Source organism: Stenella coeruleoalba, assembly GCF_951394435.1.
Source record: "Stenella coeruleoalba genome assembly, chromosome: 9".
NCBI lineage: Eukaryota > Metazoa > Chordata > Mammalia > Artiodactyla > Delphinidae > Stenella > Stenella coeruleoalba.
This window is the reverse complement of record NC_137155.1, coordinates 19,421,709-19,441,720: the sequence shown is the minus strand read 5'-3', so window position 1 is coordinate 19,441,720 and position 20,012 is coordinate 19,421,709. Positions and strand designations below refer to the sequence as shown.

At 39.4% G+C, this 20,012-nt stretch overlaps 1 protein-coding gene across 5 annotated transcripts in view; it reads right to left on the bottom strand.

Moving 5' to 3' along the window:
- RELN (reelin) overlaps positions 1 to 20,012 on the bottom strand; it is a 697,060-nt gene that overhangs the window by 63,587 nt on the left and 613,461 nt on the right. For all 5 annotated transcript variants that reach the window (XM_079932058.1, XM_079932060.1, XM_079932059.1 and 2 more), the window contains 8 exons: positions 18,227 to 18,367; positions 17,944 to 18,121; positions 14,055 to 14,139; positions 13,040 to 13,222; positions 10,386 to 10,557; positions 10,182 to 10,284; positions 6,459 to 6,688; positions 1,065 to 1,285 (listed from right to left, as the gene is read on the bottom strand). In XM_079932058.1, the coding sequence (XP_079788184.1) occupies positions 1,065 to 1,285; positions 6,459 to 6,688; positions 10,182 to 10,284; positions 10,386 to 10,557; positions 13,040 to 13,222; positions 14,055 to 14,139; positions 17,944 to 18,121; positions 18,227 to 18,367 (1,313 nt within the window). The remainder of the gene's footprint in view (positions 1 to 1,064; positions 1,286 to 6,458; positions 6,689 to 10,181; positions 10,285 to 10,385; positions 10,558 to 13,039; positions 13,223 to 14,054; positions 14,140 to 17,943; positions 18,122 to 18,226; positions 18,368 to 20,012) is intronic.

The following is a 20,012-nucleotide window of genomic DNA, read 5'->3' as shown; positions in this document are numbered from 1 at the left end:
CCCCTCACCCAGCCCCTGGTAACCACTAATCTTTCTGTCTCTATGGATTTGCCTATTTTGTGTTTCATAAAAATGGGATCATGACATGTGGCCTTTTGTGTCTGACTTCTTTCTCTTAGTATAATGTTTTCAAGGTTCATCTATATTATAGTATGTATTAGTATTTCATTCCTTTTTATGGCTGAATAATATTCCATAGTATTGATATACCTAAACCTAATTCTAAAATATACCTTAAAACCATAGATATATTATAAAAAATTTACAGACAACTTGGGACTCTCACTGTTGCAGCTTCTCCCGTCGCGAAGCACAGGCTCCGGACGTGCAGGCTCAGCAGCCATGGCCCACGGGCCTAGCCACTCCGCGGCATGTGGGATCTTCCTGGACCGGGGCACGAACCCACGTCCCCTGCATCGGCAGGCGGACTCTCAACCACTGCGCCACCAGGGAAGCCCAGAAAAAAATCTTTTAATCTCACTATCCTAACAGAGATAGCTATTACATTTATTTAAGACTTGCTCTTGTGAGAATGTTTTCCCAGTATTATCAGAAAGCATATCCAATGGATATACAATTAACTGTGAATAATTTCAATCATTAGAGCATGTACATTTTTCTACTTTGTCACATATCTTCATACATAATGACATTAGATTCTAGGTATAACTGAGGTGCATAAAGTGACAAAAGGCTGCATAATGAGTTGGTGATAAAGCAATGACAAGAATTTATATTTCCGGAAACTTGTTCCTTCTACCCAAGATTAACCCTCTATAGGCATTTCCAAAATTATCATTGATCAGAAATTACATGTGATAGAAAAAAATGGCTAAAATAGCCTTAGTTCTTCTCAATTACGGTCTTGTTCACTCTCACTGACCATTGTTTCAAGAATGGAACCCTATGAAATTCAGAACTAAATGAAGCCTTGGGTGGTCCCAAACGTAATGATAAATAATGAAATATCAGAGTAGAACTTAATGATTACTTCTACATTACAAATTGTGCTTAATGTATACGTTCTTTCACAAAACTACATAGATTTTAAATGAAGAAATTACCTTCAAAATCATCCTTGAGAAAATCAGGATTTTTGGTGCTTATTTTACAGGTTGGACCAGAGTAGCCAGGATCACATATACACTTGGTTCCATTGATACAACTCCCGTGTCCGTTACACATCTCTTCACATTGGGGACCGATATAAACATTATCAATGGCCCATGTCACTGGCTGAGAGCCAGCAGGATAAAATCCTTGGTACCATCTGAAACGCACAGATCTGGAAAAGAGATACAAGCCCTTCAAAATCTAATCAACACATTAATGTAAGTAAGCACATCTGATCAATGAGCAGTGGGCAGTTACTACCTCTGCACCACACTCAAGAAGTACAAAACATGGTTCAACATTTCAGGACCATAAACTCCATTCCTCAAACTCCAGGATTTTGCCAATAAAGTTCCTGCTTTCTATAAGCCCTTCCCAATCCTACCACTATGTCAAAGTTCCACTTGAGCTTCCACCTTTTTCTATATTGACTTTTCTTGGTAAGGATTTTTCCATTAAATACTGTCTATGTTCTACATAACTAATCTTTTTTTAATGGAGGTAAAATTCGCAAAGTATAAAAGTAATAACTAACCATTTAAAGTGTACATTTTGGTGGTGTTTAGTACCTCCACAGTGTTAGCCAGCTATCACCTCTATCAAGTTCCAAGACACTTTCATCACGCCAAAGGAAACCCTGTGCCCATTAAGTATTCTCCCCTACACCCAGCCCCTGGCAACCACTAATCTGCTTCCTGTCTCTGTGGACTTACCTATTCTGGATATTCCATATAAATGGAATCATATGCTATATGAGCTTTAATGTCTGGCTTTAGTCACTTATCATAATGTTTTCAGGGTTCATCCATGTTGTAGCAAATATCAGAATTTCATCCTTTTTTATGACTGAATAATATTTAATTGTACGGCGATATCAACTTTATTTATCCATTCGTCAATTAATGGACATTTGTTTTGTTTCCACCTTTTGGCTATTGTGAATAGTGCTTCTGTGAATATTCGTGTACAAGTATTTGTTTGAATACCTGTTTTCAATTTTTTTTTGTAGAATCATAGTGGATTTGCTGGGTCATGTGGTAAATAACTCATCCTTTAATTTCTCTCTCTTCCATAATTTTGCTGGAATTTCCATTATTATAGTTACAGCTGGAGGTATTTAAAAGCACACCTATTTGCCTCATTGGCTATGAGCTCCTAGAGGCCAATGCTCGTAACTCTTTCTTTTTTGCACGCTTTCACGGTGACCAGTACAGTGTTTCACACATAGCAGATGCTCAATGAATGTTTCTTGAATGTCATTTGTTATGGAAAGCCTTAAAAGCCAAACTAGGGTGTTTTGGATTTTATCCTATTGGCAACAGAAAGTCCCAAAAGATTATTTTAAAGAGAGGAGTGACAGAGTCAGATTTATTTTTAGTTCAATGTCTCTTATTTCTTAATTTCTTTTTAAATGAAACACAGTTTTCCTTTTTACTTGAAAGATGATTGTCCTATCACGTTGCTGACGATAAGTTAGCTCCTTAGAAATAACCTACATATTTAGGTAGCAGTCCAGAAATAGTTGAGTATATTTTATTATGTACAAAACTCAGTTCAAAGAAAATAGACTTTATTTCAGAGGAGCTAGATATAGAGATGGCATGTGCACTCATATTTGTACCCTGTGAATCTGTCCAATTTTCAATTATATAGAAACCAAATTCAGAATAGTTCTTTTTATTTGAGAAACAGAAATTAGAAGTCAGTATTAGAAGCATTTAGACTTCTAAAGTTTAGCAGATAGAAAACAGATGGAGTCAAGTTCCCACATATAATTTTAACCCTAATTTCATTGTTTATATCAAGACTCCAACTATATTAAGCTGCCCCCAAAATGCCAGTTCATAATTAACTTTTATTTTCTAGTACCTGTCAGAGTTTAGTCTTGGCAAGAAGCACTTCCTACCTGTTGAACTTTCAGTCTGCTGAGCTGAGGGAAACGGCTGGAGTTTTCCTTTGAACAAAGCCTACCTCGATTTTGTTTGAACTTCTTATTTATTCAAATGTTCTGAATAAAAATGAACCACCTTGGTTGGATATTTATTATTGTTCACCTGTCTTGACACAGAAACTGCAGGCACTATGATAAATGGACTGAAGGGTCTGGTTTCACTGTGGTTCCCAGTCTGCTGAAATCTTATTTTGAAAATTTCTCACTGCCACCCTCCCTGGTGAATGTCAGCATCTGTTCTCTCAAGCCAGTGGTACCCAAAAGAATCTGTTTTTTTTAATGTAAACTTAAAATTTCAAGCACACAGCAGTGTTTTCATTAAATAGGGGTTTTGGTTGACTCATTATGAAACTGCATAAAGCAAAAGCAATTAGGAAGTTTTAAAGACAAAAAGACTCTAAACGAAAAAGACACAAGGGTGATGTGAATAAAATTCGATGGAAGCTCAATACTTATGCTGCAAATGTGAACTGACTATATGTAAAGGCAAGAAACAGCCATTTCTGCACCTGAAACATTTAGTATAGTTTTTTGGTACCTAGTGTCCTGTGAGTACACAGAAAAAGGCAATTTAAACACGGGTAATATATTTTTTTTAGCATGTAGCACGTGTTCCATTATTATGTACCATGCTGAATACAAACCAAGGAATGGTTCACTGAGTTGGAGAAAATTTAACTTTTGCCTTCCAGCCATTCATGCCTGTGTGGGTCTTAAGAAGAGTGCTAATTGTTTTCCTGAAACAAGGACTAGGCAACACTTCTAAGGCAAATTCTTCTCTTTGCAGAAGCAGTTGAAGGCAGTTTGAAAGGTAGGTTTACACCACTGTGAGAGCGGGCATGCCTCCTTAACAGATTTACTTTCCTTTCATAGAAATGAAAATCACATGGAATGTAAATAACATGATGGTTTAAGTTCTGTACCTTTATAATTAGAGGAGGTATATTTTAAACTGACTCCCAATATACCAGTCAGTGAAAATACAGATGTCTGCTTTTCTCTCGTTCAAATTACATCTCCATGCCTTATGTGTAAGCACAGCCTAGTGGACAAAGCCAACTGGTAATGATGCAGGCTCCATGATCCTGGAGCACTGTCCTGGGGTGGGTAGCTTCATTTAGTACCTCTGGTTGGCAGTGACTGTATATCACACGCCTTTAAATCGGATTATTTTCATGTGGGAACTTGCGGAAGCAAGTCTCAGCTGTTAAGACAATCTAAAATCATGGCCTTCACCCTATCTTTAGGGTTGTTTTCTATTTAATCTAATTCTTAGCTGAGCAACTGGAAGGAATTAGCGGTCCACTAAAAAGGAAACCTGGAGCTTTTCACAGTACCATAATGATCATGGGTATTGGTCAAAGGAGGCGAAGTGATTGTTCATCCAGCCATTTTCCCCTGCCTGCACTGCCCATAAGCACAGATTTTTGGAATTTATGTTTCTGTTGCAATGCTTGGCCTTCTGGCTGTAGCTGATTTGCTCAGATTTTCTTTTCTAGAAATGTAGAATTAAGAGTTCCAGAAGATGAGAGCTGGAGTTTGCTGACTGACGTTAACATAGCATGATAAAAAGGAGGATCATGAACTCCTTTTGCTGATGCCCCCAAACTTCCTGAGTGGAGTCCATGCTCTTCCCCAGTATTTTTCTAATAAGTTCTTCCACTTTTTCGGTAAGCCTCTTTATATTTCTCTCAACATATGATCTTAAATAACACGACTGATTTTGGATAAAAAATTTTTCCTGAGCTATTTCCCCCTGCTCAATTCTGCTATACACAAGTTCACACCCCACCCCCAAACACCCCAATAGCAGCTTTCCGGTTGTGCTGGCTGAGTCTTCAGCTCTATTTATTCCTGGTCTTCAGAGATTCTCCTTGCCTCCTCAGCTGTCACTTCGAAAGAATCTTGAGGAGAAGGGCTTCCCTGGTGGCGCAGTGGTTGGGGGTCCGCCTGCCGATACAGGGGACACGGGTTCGTGCCCCAGTCCGGGAAGATCTCACATGTCACGGAGCAGCTGGGCCCATGAGCCATGGCTGCTGAACCTGCGCTCTAGAGCCTGTGCTCCGCAACGGAAGAGGCCACAACAGTGAGAGGCCCGCGTACCGCAAAAAAAAAAAGAATCTTGAGGATGTTTTGCTTAGTAATGCTTGTTTTTAAAAAACAATTAGATTTTCTAATAGAATAATATCCTGGTGTAATAGTAAGAATTAATAAATTACTTACTTGATAACACAAAATATTAGTATTTAGTAATCAAATTATAAAAATTTTGCTAATGATATGATGAGGAGTGAATGGATTTATGTTCAAAGAGAATGAAGACTTTTTTTTTTTTTTTTTTTTTTGCGGTACGCGGGCCTCTCACTGCTGTGGCCTCTCCCGCCGCGGAGCACAGGCTCCGGACGCGCAGGCTCAGTGGCCATGGCTCATAGGCCCAGCCGCTCCGCGGCATGTGGGATCTTCCCGGACCGGGGCACAAACCCGTGTCCCCTGCATTGGCAGGCGGACTCTCAACTACTGCGCCACCAGGGAAGCCCTAGAATGAAGACTTTTGAAGATTCACTTTCACCCTTTTGGAAACGTAATAGGTGTTAGCAGTTTTGCTTGAAGACTCAAGACTTCTAATTATGCTGAGTTTCACATCAGGAATGTAAATCTATCTCCATCTTGAAAGTATGATATTAGTACTTCCTTCTTTTTTTGGCATGCCCTTAAGTTTTTATTCTGAGAGAAAAGACAAATTCTGAGGCAGACTGCTTTGCTGACTTCCTCTCTTTGTTCACTTATACTATTAGTTTTATTTTTTTGAACTATACTTTTCATTTCTATTGGAATTGAAGTCCTTTATCTCCAAATAGCTTTTCAACAGAAGAGTCAAATATATGTAACAAGAATGCTGAGAAAGGTTGAAAAAGTAGAAATGCCTGGGGAAAGAGCACTAATAAATTTTTTTTTTATGAGACACCTGGAATATTCTGCAGGCTTCCGTCCTCCATATGTGCCCTCTCCTTGCACGAAAGACATAGGCAGATGTTCGAAAGTAAAAATTCTAACTGCATTTATATTGTGAGGTAGGGAGCAGAAGGGAGACAGATTATAACACTAGGGAAACCATATTTCTGTTGCTTCCTAACTGATCTAATAAAGACCCATGGGGATATGAACCCCAGGACGGGGTGCTGCCCAGGGTGTGCTCCTTTAAATCTATCTTCAAACTATGAATTAGTAGTATGTCAGTTTCCTATGTTTTAAACATCCACTGATCTACTTTCAGTGGAGAACTAAGGAAGAAATGTAAAGTGAAAATTTCCCTGATAAAGTGGCAAGGCAACCATGACATCACGGAGAAAACTGTGAAATGAGAAGAACATGGTGCGAAGCAGCAGGTCCTTACCCGCAAAGGTGCAGCTTCCCAAAGTGCACAACCTCCCTCCTCCAGCCCTGGGTGGTCCCCGCATAGTAGGTGCTGCTCGGGTGGTGCTCCGTGGAGCACAAAGAGCTGACATGGCTGCTGCTGTGGTAGCAGAGGGGGAGCAGCAGGTGCCAGGTTGCCCCAAAGTCCCTGGAAAATTCCAGTCTGACCGGATCAGCAGAGGAGCTATCAGTTGAGCATCCGACATTGATCTTGGTGAAGAAGAAAAAATGATACAAATTACCTCAGAGCAACAAGCCTTGAAATGATTCACCACTTCATTATTTTCTCGAGAGTCCATTTTCCTGGGAACTGTCTTGCTGAAATACTTAACACCATGAAATTCTGTTTTGCCTGAGTAATACTGCATATTACTTTTAAATAACACTTTTTCATAAAGAACCTCAAAGGGCCTCATAAAAAATTTACTTTCCCTCATTTCATAAAAAGCTAGGAAGTGAATAAGGCAGAGGTTGGCATGGAATTCCAAATTTTACCTTTAGCCCACTTTCACTGCCAAGCCAAGCAAATCGTAAGGAAAAGACTGCTTCCCTAATCCTAACCGTTAGCTTTTTTTTTCAGACTGCTGGATGGAAAGAAGACCTTCTACTTTCCTTCCTGTGATACCTTCAAATAATCCCCAAAGTACTGAACATGGAGAATCTTCAGTATGTTTTCAGTCTTAAAACAGACAAAATACAATTATTGTCACTATTTCCCTGGCATAGGGAGAATATTCTCTGAAAGACCTTTTTAACCATGAGGGAAATAACCACTCCACTCCTTTTTCATACTTTCAAGTGAATTAAACTAAAACTTAAATAAAGCATGTGATTCTTTCTATGAAAAAATTTTCCCACTTCCAATTGGGGTCAACATTTTCTTGCTGTCAGAGCAACCAGATATATTTATATAATATTTGTTGTTGTTGAACTTACTCCTCTTACCTTATGATGAGTAAACTATTGACATTTGATAAACTTTTCAGCTATAGGCATTTGTCTCTACCTAGATTCTTCTGATAACAGAACTCTTGAAAGGGCCACAGGGATTACTTTTTATTAACATTTAAAGCATAAATGTTAGAAAATATAACAGAAGGTTATATAAGTAACTTAAAATAAAATCAGAAAATATAACAGAAAGCTTAAAATAGAGAATAATTTTTCCACTAAGGCATCATTTGGTCTCTGACTTTAAGATGAAAGAAACAACTCTAATTTAGAGTATGCAGACAGTTAATCTAGAGCAAATATTCAAGCTTTTTGATGAAATTAGGCACTGTCCAATGGTTGGTATAGATTTCAGCTATGAAACAAGTATCTTCAAAAGTTAATGCGGGGCGGGGGGGGCTTCCCTGGTGGCACAGTGGTTGAGAGTCTGCCTGCCAATGCAGGGGACACGGGATCGTGCCCTGGTCTGGGAGGATCCCACATGCTGCGGAGCGGCTGGGCCCGTGAGCCATGGCCGCTGAGCCTGCGTGTCCGGAGCCTGTGCTCCGCAACGGGAGAGGCCACAGCAGTGACAGGTCCGCGTACCGCAAAAACAAAAACAACAACAACAACAGAAAAGTTAATGGGGGGCTTCCCTGGTGGCGCAGTGGTTGAGAGTCCGCCTGCGATGCAGGGGACATGGGTTTGTGCCCCGGTCCGGGAAGATCCCACATGCTGCAGAGCGGCTGGGCCCGTGAGCCATGGCCGCTGAGCCTGTGCGTCCGGAGCCTGTGTTCCACAATGGGAGAGGCCACAACAGTGAGAGGCCTGCGTACCACACACACACAAAAAGTTAATGGGGTCCTCCCGGAAGGCCTTGGGGCACAGCGGTCCCACCCCCTGTGCCCAGAATAGAGCCCACATTTCCACAGAGCTGGAACTCCTGGCTCGGGGTCTCTTCCCTCCACTGTCACTGAACTGCCCCGGAGCCTGAGGGGAGGGCGGCCTCACTGAGGCTGCCGGCTCTGGAGGGGCCCCTGCAGCCGAAGCCACGACAGTCCTGGGGACCGCGGGCTGGATCAGTCATCCTGGGTTAAGCCAGCTGCCATGTCATGAGGACACTCAAGCAGCCCTAAGGAGAGATCCATGTGGCAAGGAACTGAGGCCTCCTACCTACAACCGCGTGAGACATGAAAAAATGTTCAACATCAAGAATTATTAGAGACATACAAATTTAAACTACAAAAAGGTATCACCTCACACAAGTCTGAATTGCCATCAGAAAAAAATGTCTGCAAACAATAAATGCTGAATGGGTTTCCGAGAATGGGTACCCTCCTATGCTGTTGCTGGGATGTAAACTGGTAACAGCCACTAATCAGAACAGAATGAAGGTGCCTTTAAAAGGTAACAATTGAGCTACCATATGATCCTGCCGAACCACTAATGGGCCTATAACCCGAGAAGACCAGAATTCAGAAAGACACAGGCACCCAAACGTGCACTGCAGCGATATTTACAATAGCCAGACATGGATGCAACCAAAATGTCCATCTACAGATGAACAGACAAAAAAGAAGTGGTCCATGTACACAATGGAATATTAGCCATGGGAAAGATGAAACAGTGCCATTTGCAGCACCACAGATGAGCCTAGAGATAATCATACTACACAAAGTAAGTCAGAAAAAGAAAGACAAATATCCGATGATATCATTTACTAGTGTTATCTAAAAAGTGATACCCATGAACATATTTCCACAGAGAAAGGCCCATACAGACTTAGAAAAAGGTGAAAGGAATGGAAAAATTAGGATGTTGGTGTTAACATGCATTTAATAATTCATATAAAATATATAATCAAGACGGACCTAATGGATGCCAAGGGAGGTTTACTCAACGCTCTGTTAATGACCAACATGGGAAAGAGTCTAAACCTGATTAGATATATGTATACGTATGAATGAACCAGATTCTGTACACATAGAACAAACACAACATTGTAATCAAATTTATTCTGATAAGAAATAAAAATTAAATTAAACAAGAAAAAGAAAAAAAAAGTTAATGGGAATTCCCTGGCAGTCCAGTGGTTAGGACTCAATGCTACCACTGCAGGGGGCATGGGTTCTATCCCTGGTTGGGGAACTAAGATCCCTCATGCCATGTGGCATGGCCAAAAAAAAAAAAAGTTAATACTATTGAACCCTAGCACAATGTACCTTTGGTTCTGCTGATTTTATCTAAGCTTTTGAAATATATAAACGTTTTTCTTTTATACATTATTAGTTTGCTGTCTTGAAAAATATGAGTCCGTGAATATTCATGAAATACCCAGAAGTGATAAGAAACAGTATAGTATTATTTTATCTGTAAAATTCATGACACCATGATAAATATTATATAAATGTGCTGGCATGGTATAGTTACATTGACCTGGATCCTAAGTAATATATAAAAATTGTGACTATAATACTACTAGAATAGTATGGTCCTTTTCATTTTTATAATGTTTGAAATAAGCTATTTTGACAATTTCCCATTGTAGTAGGTGAGGAGATTATGTCATAAATAAAGGAGCAAAATTCAGAAATAAACCTTAGTAGAACAATTGGTTCTGCTAATAAAAGTGAATTATGATGTAAAATCTCTTTTGTCCTTGCACAAAAATGGAAAGTCATAACGCATGAAATCATCTGAGATTTTCCTCCTCTTTCCTAGCTTTTGTTCAAGATAAAATTTAAAGCATTTCTAATAGAACAAAATCAAGTACCTCAAATTGTATGATGGTGTTCTCATTCACATTCAGGTCACGAGTAGTAATGGAATGCTCACCAACTTCATTTGAAACAAACACCATAGCTGAATCTTCCTCGCTGTTATACAAGAAAACAACAAGGAATCCATTTAGGCAAAAGATCATTGTGACCTGTATAGAGCAGGGGTTTTATTTTTACCTTCTCAATTAAGTACTTACGGTGCTCCTTTGGAAGAATATGGGCAATAAAGACCAATGTTACCACCAGGGTAGAAAAACCAATTGTCTTCTCTGGGCCCAAAGTCAAAAGTATCTAGAAGCATCACAGGGTTGTTTAAATTATTTCCATCGATGATGAAGTCATCAACAATCCAGATTTCTTCTTTCTTACCTAAGGCATTTTTGGATAAAGCAAGTTTTTTCAATGGTGAAAATCAGGTGGACATTTTTGCTCATTGGAAGAAAGTAAAGGACAGAGGGAACTCAGTAACAACCGATTAAACAGATGCCTTCTAGACAAAGAAGCACAAACTATGTAAGTGTGTTTACACGGATTAAAGTGTGAAAAAATTAAGCTTTCAGGGCTATTAAATTGACACTGCACGGAGCAGCTTCAGTAATTTCAGAAGGCTGGTAAGAGTCTGCTGCCCTTCCTGTCACAGCGGTGCTATGGACCCTCCACCGCAAGAGTGGGCTTTGAGTTATGCTTTCACGGTTTAGGGGACTCTGTAAGATACCGGCATCTGTGAGGATGGGTGGTCAGCCTGTGGATTTAGTACTGAGTTACACTAACTAGTCTATTCATGGAGTAACTCAGGACTTAGAAGTCAACCCATGACTTAGAATCATGCTTCCTTCAGGCTGAAGGATCATGGCCATTATAACACTGGCTTGATGCACAATTTTATTTAGGTGTTAAAAACTACACAGAAGAAAATATTCTGTGTTATATAATACTTTATTTTCCCCTTAAAGCGTCTCAAAACTTGTATGTTTAGTTGAAGATATGTGGGGACATACAGAAAACTAGGAAAATCACTCCTTAGGCTGTCAGAATTTGACTCAGCGACTTAGGCAGGGTGTTTAAGGAAGATATAACTGAGCAGATAAGAAGGGTGAGCTCAGTGCTTTTGTAAAGCATTGCTTGGATTTAACTGGAAACAAGGTGATAAGACCATACCAAGCAGAAACAAGATTCCTCAAGGATGCTTTTTCACTGATTCCTACTTTTAGTAGAATTCTTACAAAATATAAAAAAGGATCTGTAAAGAGGAGCCTGTAGAAACAACCTGATGATTTAAATGAAGTCACACGTGCCTCTCCCTCTCTAATCCTATCACTGCTCTAATCCTAGTAGCTTTCTTCCCTTTTCTTATTTTGGAAGCAGTTGGTGAAAACAATGAAGAACAATTGGTGAGCATTCCAAACATAACATGAAGACGACTATCCTCTGGACTGTGAAACTGGTTGCATTTCTTTTTTTTTTTTTTTTTTTTTGTGGTACGCTGGCCTCTCACTGTTGTGGCCTCTCCCGTTGCGGAGCACAGGCTCTGGACACGCAGGCTCAGTGGCCATGGCTCACGGGCCTAGCCGCTCTGCTGCATGTGGGATCTTCCCAGACCGGGGCACGAACCCGTGTCCCCTGCATCAGCAGGCGGACTCTCAACCACTGCGCCACCAGGGAAGCCCAGGTTGCATTTCTTTTTTGGACTTTTCCTCAGTGATTATACAAGATTATTTTTTCTGTTCACGGTAAATTAAAATTATTTTTTGACTTACTAGTTATAAAGGAAATGTTCAGGTTAAATTTTAGAGATGGAAATACATCTTTCTTATCCATTTCTGTGTTACCTCTGCAAAGAATCTGCTTAATATGACGTCTCTGTGCTTACTTAGGCCATTAAATGCATAATTTGGTAGAGTCTGGTCGTTTATAATCAGTAGTTAGTAGAATTACAGGAAGCAATAAAACATTATAAATTTGTAAAATCCTTCTCTGTAACCGCCATTTGAAAATACTGTTAAATTATACATTCACGTTAGCTTATCACTAAGGCAAGTGTATGTGATAAGAATATTTTATCTCAGGCACTATCTGCTTTGTGTCAGTCCCTCTCACTTTGTCACGGCTTTTGCTGTAATGCTGTTCTATCTCACTAATGAAGTGCCATACTCAGAAGAACTATGGGGACTTCCCTGGTGGTCCACTGGTAAAGAATCCACCTTCCAATGCAGGGGACACGGGTTCGATCCCTGGTCGGGGAACTAGGTTCCCACATGCTGCGGGGCAGCTAAGCCCATGTGCCACGACTACCAAGCTCGCGTGCCTCAACTAGAGATCCCAAGTGCCACAAACTACAGAGCCCATGTGCTCTGGAACCCGCGTGCCACAACTAGAGAGAGAAAACCCGCACGCCACAACTAGAGCACGCCACAATGAAAGATCCCACGTGCCGCAACTAAGACCCGAGGCAGCCAAAAAAAAACCCCCCCAAAAACAAAAACACATAAATATTTAAAAAAAAAGAACTATGTATTCCTAAATGAATTCAGTAAAAAATGTAGTTACAACTGATGAATACCTAATGGTAGAGCTGGATTAAATTTTAAAATCCTTCGCTCTGTGACAGTATTTAGCTGTATTTACATCAAGAGAACTTAGGAGTCAAGCCCGAAGACAATACATAGTCAAGTATGAAGATAAAGATATATAAAGCTAAATATTCCTTGCGACTCCTCAAAAGCGAAGCATGTAAAAGGTACTGTGGATAGCGAAGCCACTCAGCTGACAAACCCTGCCTCCACACCTGAGGAGCAAGCATGCTAGCGTGCAGCAGTCAGTTTTGATCACAGGAGAACATGTGCATTTTTACCATTGTTATAAGGTTGCCAGAGTCTGAATCTTGTAGCGTTGGTCTGGGCAGTGTATGGCAAGGGAACATTAATGAAAAGTATGTTGGTCATTTGAGGAAAGTAAAATTCATCCATCAGGTGCCAGGTGATTCCCCCATTCGCGGAGAATTGTAATAGAATAGAGTGGGACCTCTCTGGGGTACCTAGAAAGAAGGTAACAGAGGCATGAACACATCATTATAAAAATGGGGAAGTGGTATGATCTTAGACTATTTTTTTTGTATTGATGCATAAGCTGACTTATATTCACATAGACACCTTAGAGTCCAAATGCTTCTGAGGCAACTTAAAGTGATGATGGGTTGGGATTTCTGTATAAATATATCTCAAAACACACACCAAATCTTGCATTTTCACACAATAGTATCTCCCTCTTTTTCTTAGATATGAACACATATCTTTCTGTATTTCATCTAGGAAATAGTACATCAAAATTTTTTTATTCTGTAGGCATCACAGTTCTACAAAGGGCCAAACATTTAAATCCCAGAATACACAGAAAATCTACTTGAGAATTTATTATATCCAAATGGCATTACTTGTCAAGAAAATTAGTTAGTTAATATGAAAGGTCAGAACGACAGAGTTGACTTTTGGGGTTCACCGTTCACATCTGCGAAAGAAAATCCCAAGTTTCCATAAGTTAAATTTCTTAAATTTAAATTTCTTACGGCTAGAAAGAAGTGGTGGAAAAAAGACTCAAGGACATGATGATAAACTTAACTACCACAGGACTAGTATGATTACTACATCTGTATGAAATTATTATAAAACAAGTAGTTATCTTACCCTTATATTAAAAGGAATATATAGTATAGAACATTTGTGAACACTATGTACTCAAATTTATGTTAGCTCTCCCATATAACAAAATTAATAGGCCTCAAATCTGTTACTTCCCTGTGCAGGAGGAATTATACATGGGGAAATGTGCTTGAAGGGAAATAGTGAATTCATACTCATAGAAAGGCTTACCTTTTGCTATAAATCGAAGTGAAAACTGAACATACATTGTATTGGTACAGTCTAGATCTCTTGAAATGAGCATCCTTAGTCCTTCCTGTAAACAAAAACACATATGTTAGGCAATCTCATTTCATTTGCAAAATTATTTTCCTTTGATTTTGTACATCTAACTTACATTAGCTAAATGATACATAATGATCAAGAAGCAATACTTGGTCCAGTTTGGAAGGAAAAATTGATCATTTCCCCTTTCAATGGCTTTCATTCCCTATGCCTAACTAACAATATCTCATTGTCTCAACTCCAAGTCACACTTTGCTGTGACTTATAGAAAGCAGTGCAAGAATGATAGCATTACATATCTACAGGCCTTTTTAAAAAACAGCCTCCTTTGATCACAGCATGTTGTGAGAGGAATAACGAGGAAACAGACGGAAAATGTGCCAAGTGCTCCTGCTGGAAGCTGGGAGCTAATAGGTAACTTTTTCAGGGTTCCATAGAGTCTTAGGAACTTACTCATTTGCGTGCTGTGACGGCCCTGGGAAGCTCTCATTCAGGCTGACACAACACCCTCCAGTTGGTCAAGTTAAATAAGGCATAACTAAGCAAGTCCCCAAGCCCAGGCTGGAACCATTCATGCAGAGAAGCCAAGGAAGGCGGAAAGTGATCATATTGGCTTTAGTAATTTTTTCTGCTAATTAACTATTTCTGGTTGCCTGGGATTGACAGCTCCATAGCTTGTTTTCTCCGTGTGTACACAGGGTTGCGGTGACAGCCAGTAAAACAGAACTTCACTATGCAGATGTCCTAGGTACAAACAGGCCTTTCGGTTTCTCAGGTCTGACTCTGAATGAAGTGGCTCTTTGGTGGTGTGGGGCTGTGTGATACTGAGTGGACACTGTCTATTGATTTCTTAATTATCAACTAACAAATACCAAATGGAATCTTAGGTAGAGAAAGCAAATTCTTCCTCTTCTTCTTAACATTTATTATAGAGTACATTCTTCAATAGCTGAAAAATTTTAAATAGGACTGATTTTGTAATAGTAACCATATATTGAGTGCCTACAACATGCTGGGTTCTAAAAGAACCACTTTACTCCTTTAAGAAGCACCTATCACTCCTAAGGGAAATATATTATTATCTTCCTGTTGCAGATAAGGAAACAAAATCTGAGAGGGACAGTAACTTACCCAAGATTGCAAACGTGAGGATAGCAGGATTTGAACTTAGATATGTCAGATTCTGAAACTTATCCTCCACCCTTTAAGATACCATTATTTTGTTTATTAAATTATTTTTTGGTTTGGGGAGAGATATCCAGCTAATGTTAAATTTAGAATTTGAGAATTATTTGATATGGTAATGAAAAAGCAACTGCATTTATACCCACCCTTGAACTTCACAAAGCATAGATTCAAACTTCCTGGATTAAAGGCTGCTGTGTAAAAGCCTTATATTTCCAGTCTTATTTTTCTTTTATCATAATAACTCACTGCCCTGCTCAGTCCCTGATGCTTGATCACTGCATGTCTTTATATCCTTACCCTCTGCCTCATACACTTACAAACAGAAGGCCTTGGATGTTTTTACAGCTTGGCGCCATGTAGAGGTTAAGCTTATGGGGAAAGGTCACTTCTTCATCTTATCAATACAGTGAAAAAGCTTTGAGGTGGGTAGTTAACAGATCCAGTTCATAAATATCCCTTGACAACATCAAGATAAAGGAATATGATTGTTCTTCCCCCTTGATTATGGAATGTGAGTATAAAATTGTTCCCATGGGTCAATATAAGTCAGCCATAAAAGAACCCATTTTATAGTGTATCTTGTAGGAGCAATTTTTAAAAAATTTATTTATTTTATTTATTTTTGGCTGCATCGGGTCTTAGTTGCGGCACACACGACCTTTGTTGAGGCAGGTGGGATCTTTCATTGTGGTGTGCGGGTTTTCTCTTCTCTAGTTGTGGTGCGCAGGCTCCAGGGTGTGTGGGCTCTGTAGTTGTGGTGCGTGGGTTCTAGTTGAGGTGCGCAAGCTCAGTAGCTGTGGCCCGTGGGCTTAGTTGCCCTGCAGCATGTGGGATCTTAGTTCGCTGACCAGGGATCGAACCTGTGTCTCCTGCATTATAAGGCAGATCCTGCATTATAAGGCCAAGGGAAGTCCCTTGTAGGAGAAATTTTGTTGAAAGTTGGCATGATCTGTAATTATGAAGGTATCTTTCTTTCATATTTAAAATTTTGTTTATAGTTAAGCACTTGATATTGATAATTGCCCAGTGGAACTGTCATGCCCAGCTTCTGTATATATTCTAGTTCATACAGATGTTTTTTTTCTCATCCTCTTCCAGATTCAGTAATCCATTGTGCTAAAAGTGAAGCTATTTTAATAGTGGATAGCACTCCTGAATCTATAAACATTAAAAAGAGCCTATCATTTCCTTTTTCACAAAAGAATGCCTTTCTAGGTCAAACTACAACCTACTGAATGGCACACGCTGAGCCCTCTCTGCATCTTGCAGAGCTGATAGATAATATGTCCAACACATATAATGCTTGGCTGCCCTTGCATTTGGATGGCTACAGGGAACATATAAAAGACTATATGTCTTCCTTGTTTATAGGATCTAGAGACCAGTTTAATTCTACTGCTTAAAATTTTATCAGGTAAAGATATTTGAATCACAGGACTTTATCTTTTTTGGTCTTGTCAACTGCTTCAAGTAGATAGTGGCAATGAGAGCTAAAGTCTCAGACAAGACTTAAAAACATACACACAAAAAAACAGAAGATTCCACCCCGAAATGTCCTGCCTCAATTTCTTTTGGCCCCTTATAGCACTCAGGGACTTATAAATCTCTCTGACCCTTAAAGTGCTTTTTCTATCTCATCTAAAACTTGAGAAGAATTCTGGATTCAAACAAGGATGACAGTCAGCATCTATTAGCTATAATTGAAAAAGTTCCAGGGTGTCTAATTTTCTAACTGTTAGGTGTTAATTATTAAGGATGTACAGAAACCCATGCAGATTTTTGTTAAAGATTTCATTTGCACACCTAGATTAGCCGATTTCCCCAGCTGAGTGAGACAGGATGTAGCATGTATTCACATATGAAGATGTGTCAGCTCAGCACTGTTTCACACAATTGTTTACCAACCCTCTAACCAACATCTAGGTTGAAATACAAAAAATACACTAATGATGTTTGAGAATGTTATTTAACTTGGCTTAAATGTTTGGTTTTCTTAAAGTCACCAACTGGTTGTATTGGTAGGAGGAAAAGAAAGAAAGTGAAAGGAAAAAGCAAAGACCTTCCGTAAAATCAATTAAAAAATATTCTAAGTTAGATACTTAATTACACATAAAATGCTACATTCTAGAAGTCAAGATTCTAGAAGTAGTATATATATAATTTTTACATATATAATTCCAGCAGAGAGGAAAGAAGGTCTGATTACCAAAGCAAAGGAAAAATTTTATGCCTAAGTGATCATAAAAAGTGACTGCAGTGAATATAAGAGGAAACATTTTTTGTTGTTTTTGTTGACATGAGCATATTCATGTTCCTTAAGGACCCTTTTTTACTGAAATATAAATTACATAAAGGAAAGTATCAAATTATGATGGAATTATCACAAAGTAACACAGCTACGTAATTTCCATACAACTCAGGAAACAGAACATTACCAGCAGTCCAGATGGCCCCTAATTCTCTCTTCCAATTTATACCTCATTTTCTTCTGCCCAAACCAACACTATCCTGACTTCTAAAACCATGATATGTCCTAGAAGACAATAACTATATATAAAATAATACATCATCTGAACAGAAATGCATGTGCGTGGAGCAGTGAGTGAAGTAGGGAATTCAGTGGTAGTGAAGAAGAATCTTATCTGACCCCTTTAAAAATGAGCGATGTTCCAGATTTGATGGTTTCACCATTCAGATTCCCCCTCTCTGCACCATATACTTCAGGCCAAAGGTCGGGATGTAAGTTCCCGTTGAAATCATCTTTAAGAATCGAGGGCAGAGGAACGACAGGAACACAGTAGGTTCCACCAAAGCCCCGGTCACACCTAAGAAAAAAATGAGCGGAGAAAAGGAATTATCTGTCGTGAGATCAAGAAGCCATCTTTATCTCTGCATTACAAAGAAAGAATCTGCCAGTTTTATTAACTTACACACAGCGTCCAGCATCACAAATCCCTCGTCCTGAGCACATCCAAGGGCACCCCGAGGCCAGCACAACGTTATCAATAGCCCAGGAGTCAGCCCCCATGGTGTAGTTGGCTTGGATCCATCTGAACCGGGTCCTGGGAGAGCTAAGCAAAAACAAACAAACAAACAAACAAAAGAAAACAACCAAAAAAAAAAAACACACTTGGTTTGAATGGCAACCTTCAAAGCACAAAAACATTTATTTTAATTCTTTCCCTTTAAAGTGCCCTCTCTGGGTTCCAGTTCCCTCTTTATTTGAGACACTTCGTTTTCATACCAAGTAATGGATGTTGTTTACTCTTGACCCACAAACAGGAGAGTAGAAAACATGCTTTAAAAATATTTCACCATTTCTTTCATACAAGAGCCTCTGAACACATGTGAGATGGGAGAGTTACTTTGAACTATCACTTTATTCTGTGTTTGAACTACATGCAGAACCTTAGTTTTTGCTTTCAGGCTTTTACTACTTTTCAGTACTGGGAAAGAGATTGAGGATGATAAACATGCGTATAAGTTGGAATCTTACAAAGGTCTTGCCGTGAGGTCTCTGTTCTACTGCTCCCTAAATGGTTTCTGAGGTAGTAAATGGAAGCCCTATCCAACCTCTGCCTCTATTTTGGTTCCTGAGGGCCTGGCTCCCTTAAAGGTGAAGACTAGAATGATGTGATGTACTCCCATGTTTTTTATTATATTTGCGGTCTGTTATTTGGAATATACTGTCAGAAGACCACTTTATCCAGAAATATGTGCAGCCTTACCAAACAGCAGTCTCTCACCTAGCAACAGATTGCACAGTAGAAATGTGTTAGTTATTTGGAAAGGAGAACACAGCTGACTTGAAGTGGAATTTCAACAGTAAAATCTCAAGTGCTATAGTTTCCCCTACACAAGTTCTCCTTCAATGCAACACAGCTGCCAGCATGGTGGCTCTGAAACAGAAATCTAGTCACATCGACACTCAGCTTTACACCCTTGAAATGGTTCCCCAACACATGCAATGTCAAGGCCAAACCTCTAATAAATACACGGCCCTTTCATTGTCTGCCCTCTGCCCTTGCCTCGTCTTCCCCTATTGCCTCACAATTATACTCTGATAGCATGGAATCCTTGCACTTCCCCATAAACTCTTGTTTCTTCTGGCCTCTGGGATTCTATTTCGGTTTACAACAGCACATACGCCCCTCCTCCCCAACGAGTGCTTTTCACTCAGACAAACTCTACTCACTTATTTAGACTCAGCTCAGACATCAGTTCCTCCAGAAATCTCCCTCCGATCTCCCCAAACTGAGTTAGGTAGTATCTCCCTGTGTTTCAATAATACCATTGGGTTTTGCTTCTGCTATCATTTTATAAGATAACTGTTTAGATACCTGTTACCCTAAATAATATATTTGGATCCTGGCATCAACTTATTCATTTTGTGTCAGAGATCTAAAACATAATAGATATTCAATAAATGTTTGTTGAATAAAAATAAAGTGAGTAAATGAGCTACAAGTTAGCACTCTTTAAAGCTCTGGGGTCCACAGGAAACTATTTTGGGTTATATACTAAAACGCTTTGATTTCCTGTGTTTGTTTTTTTTTTTCTGCCACTTGTTTGTGCCTCTCTGAATCCAAATTGAACGAGGAAAATGGAAACCACTGTAAATATTTAACACAGAGGGAATTTAACACAAGGAATTGGATGCACAGTTCATGGCAGAGCATGGGGGCAGTGAGGAAACCAGAGTTTAACAAAGTCAGG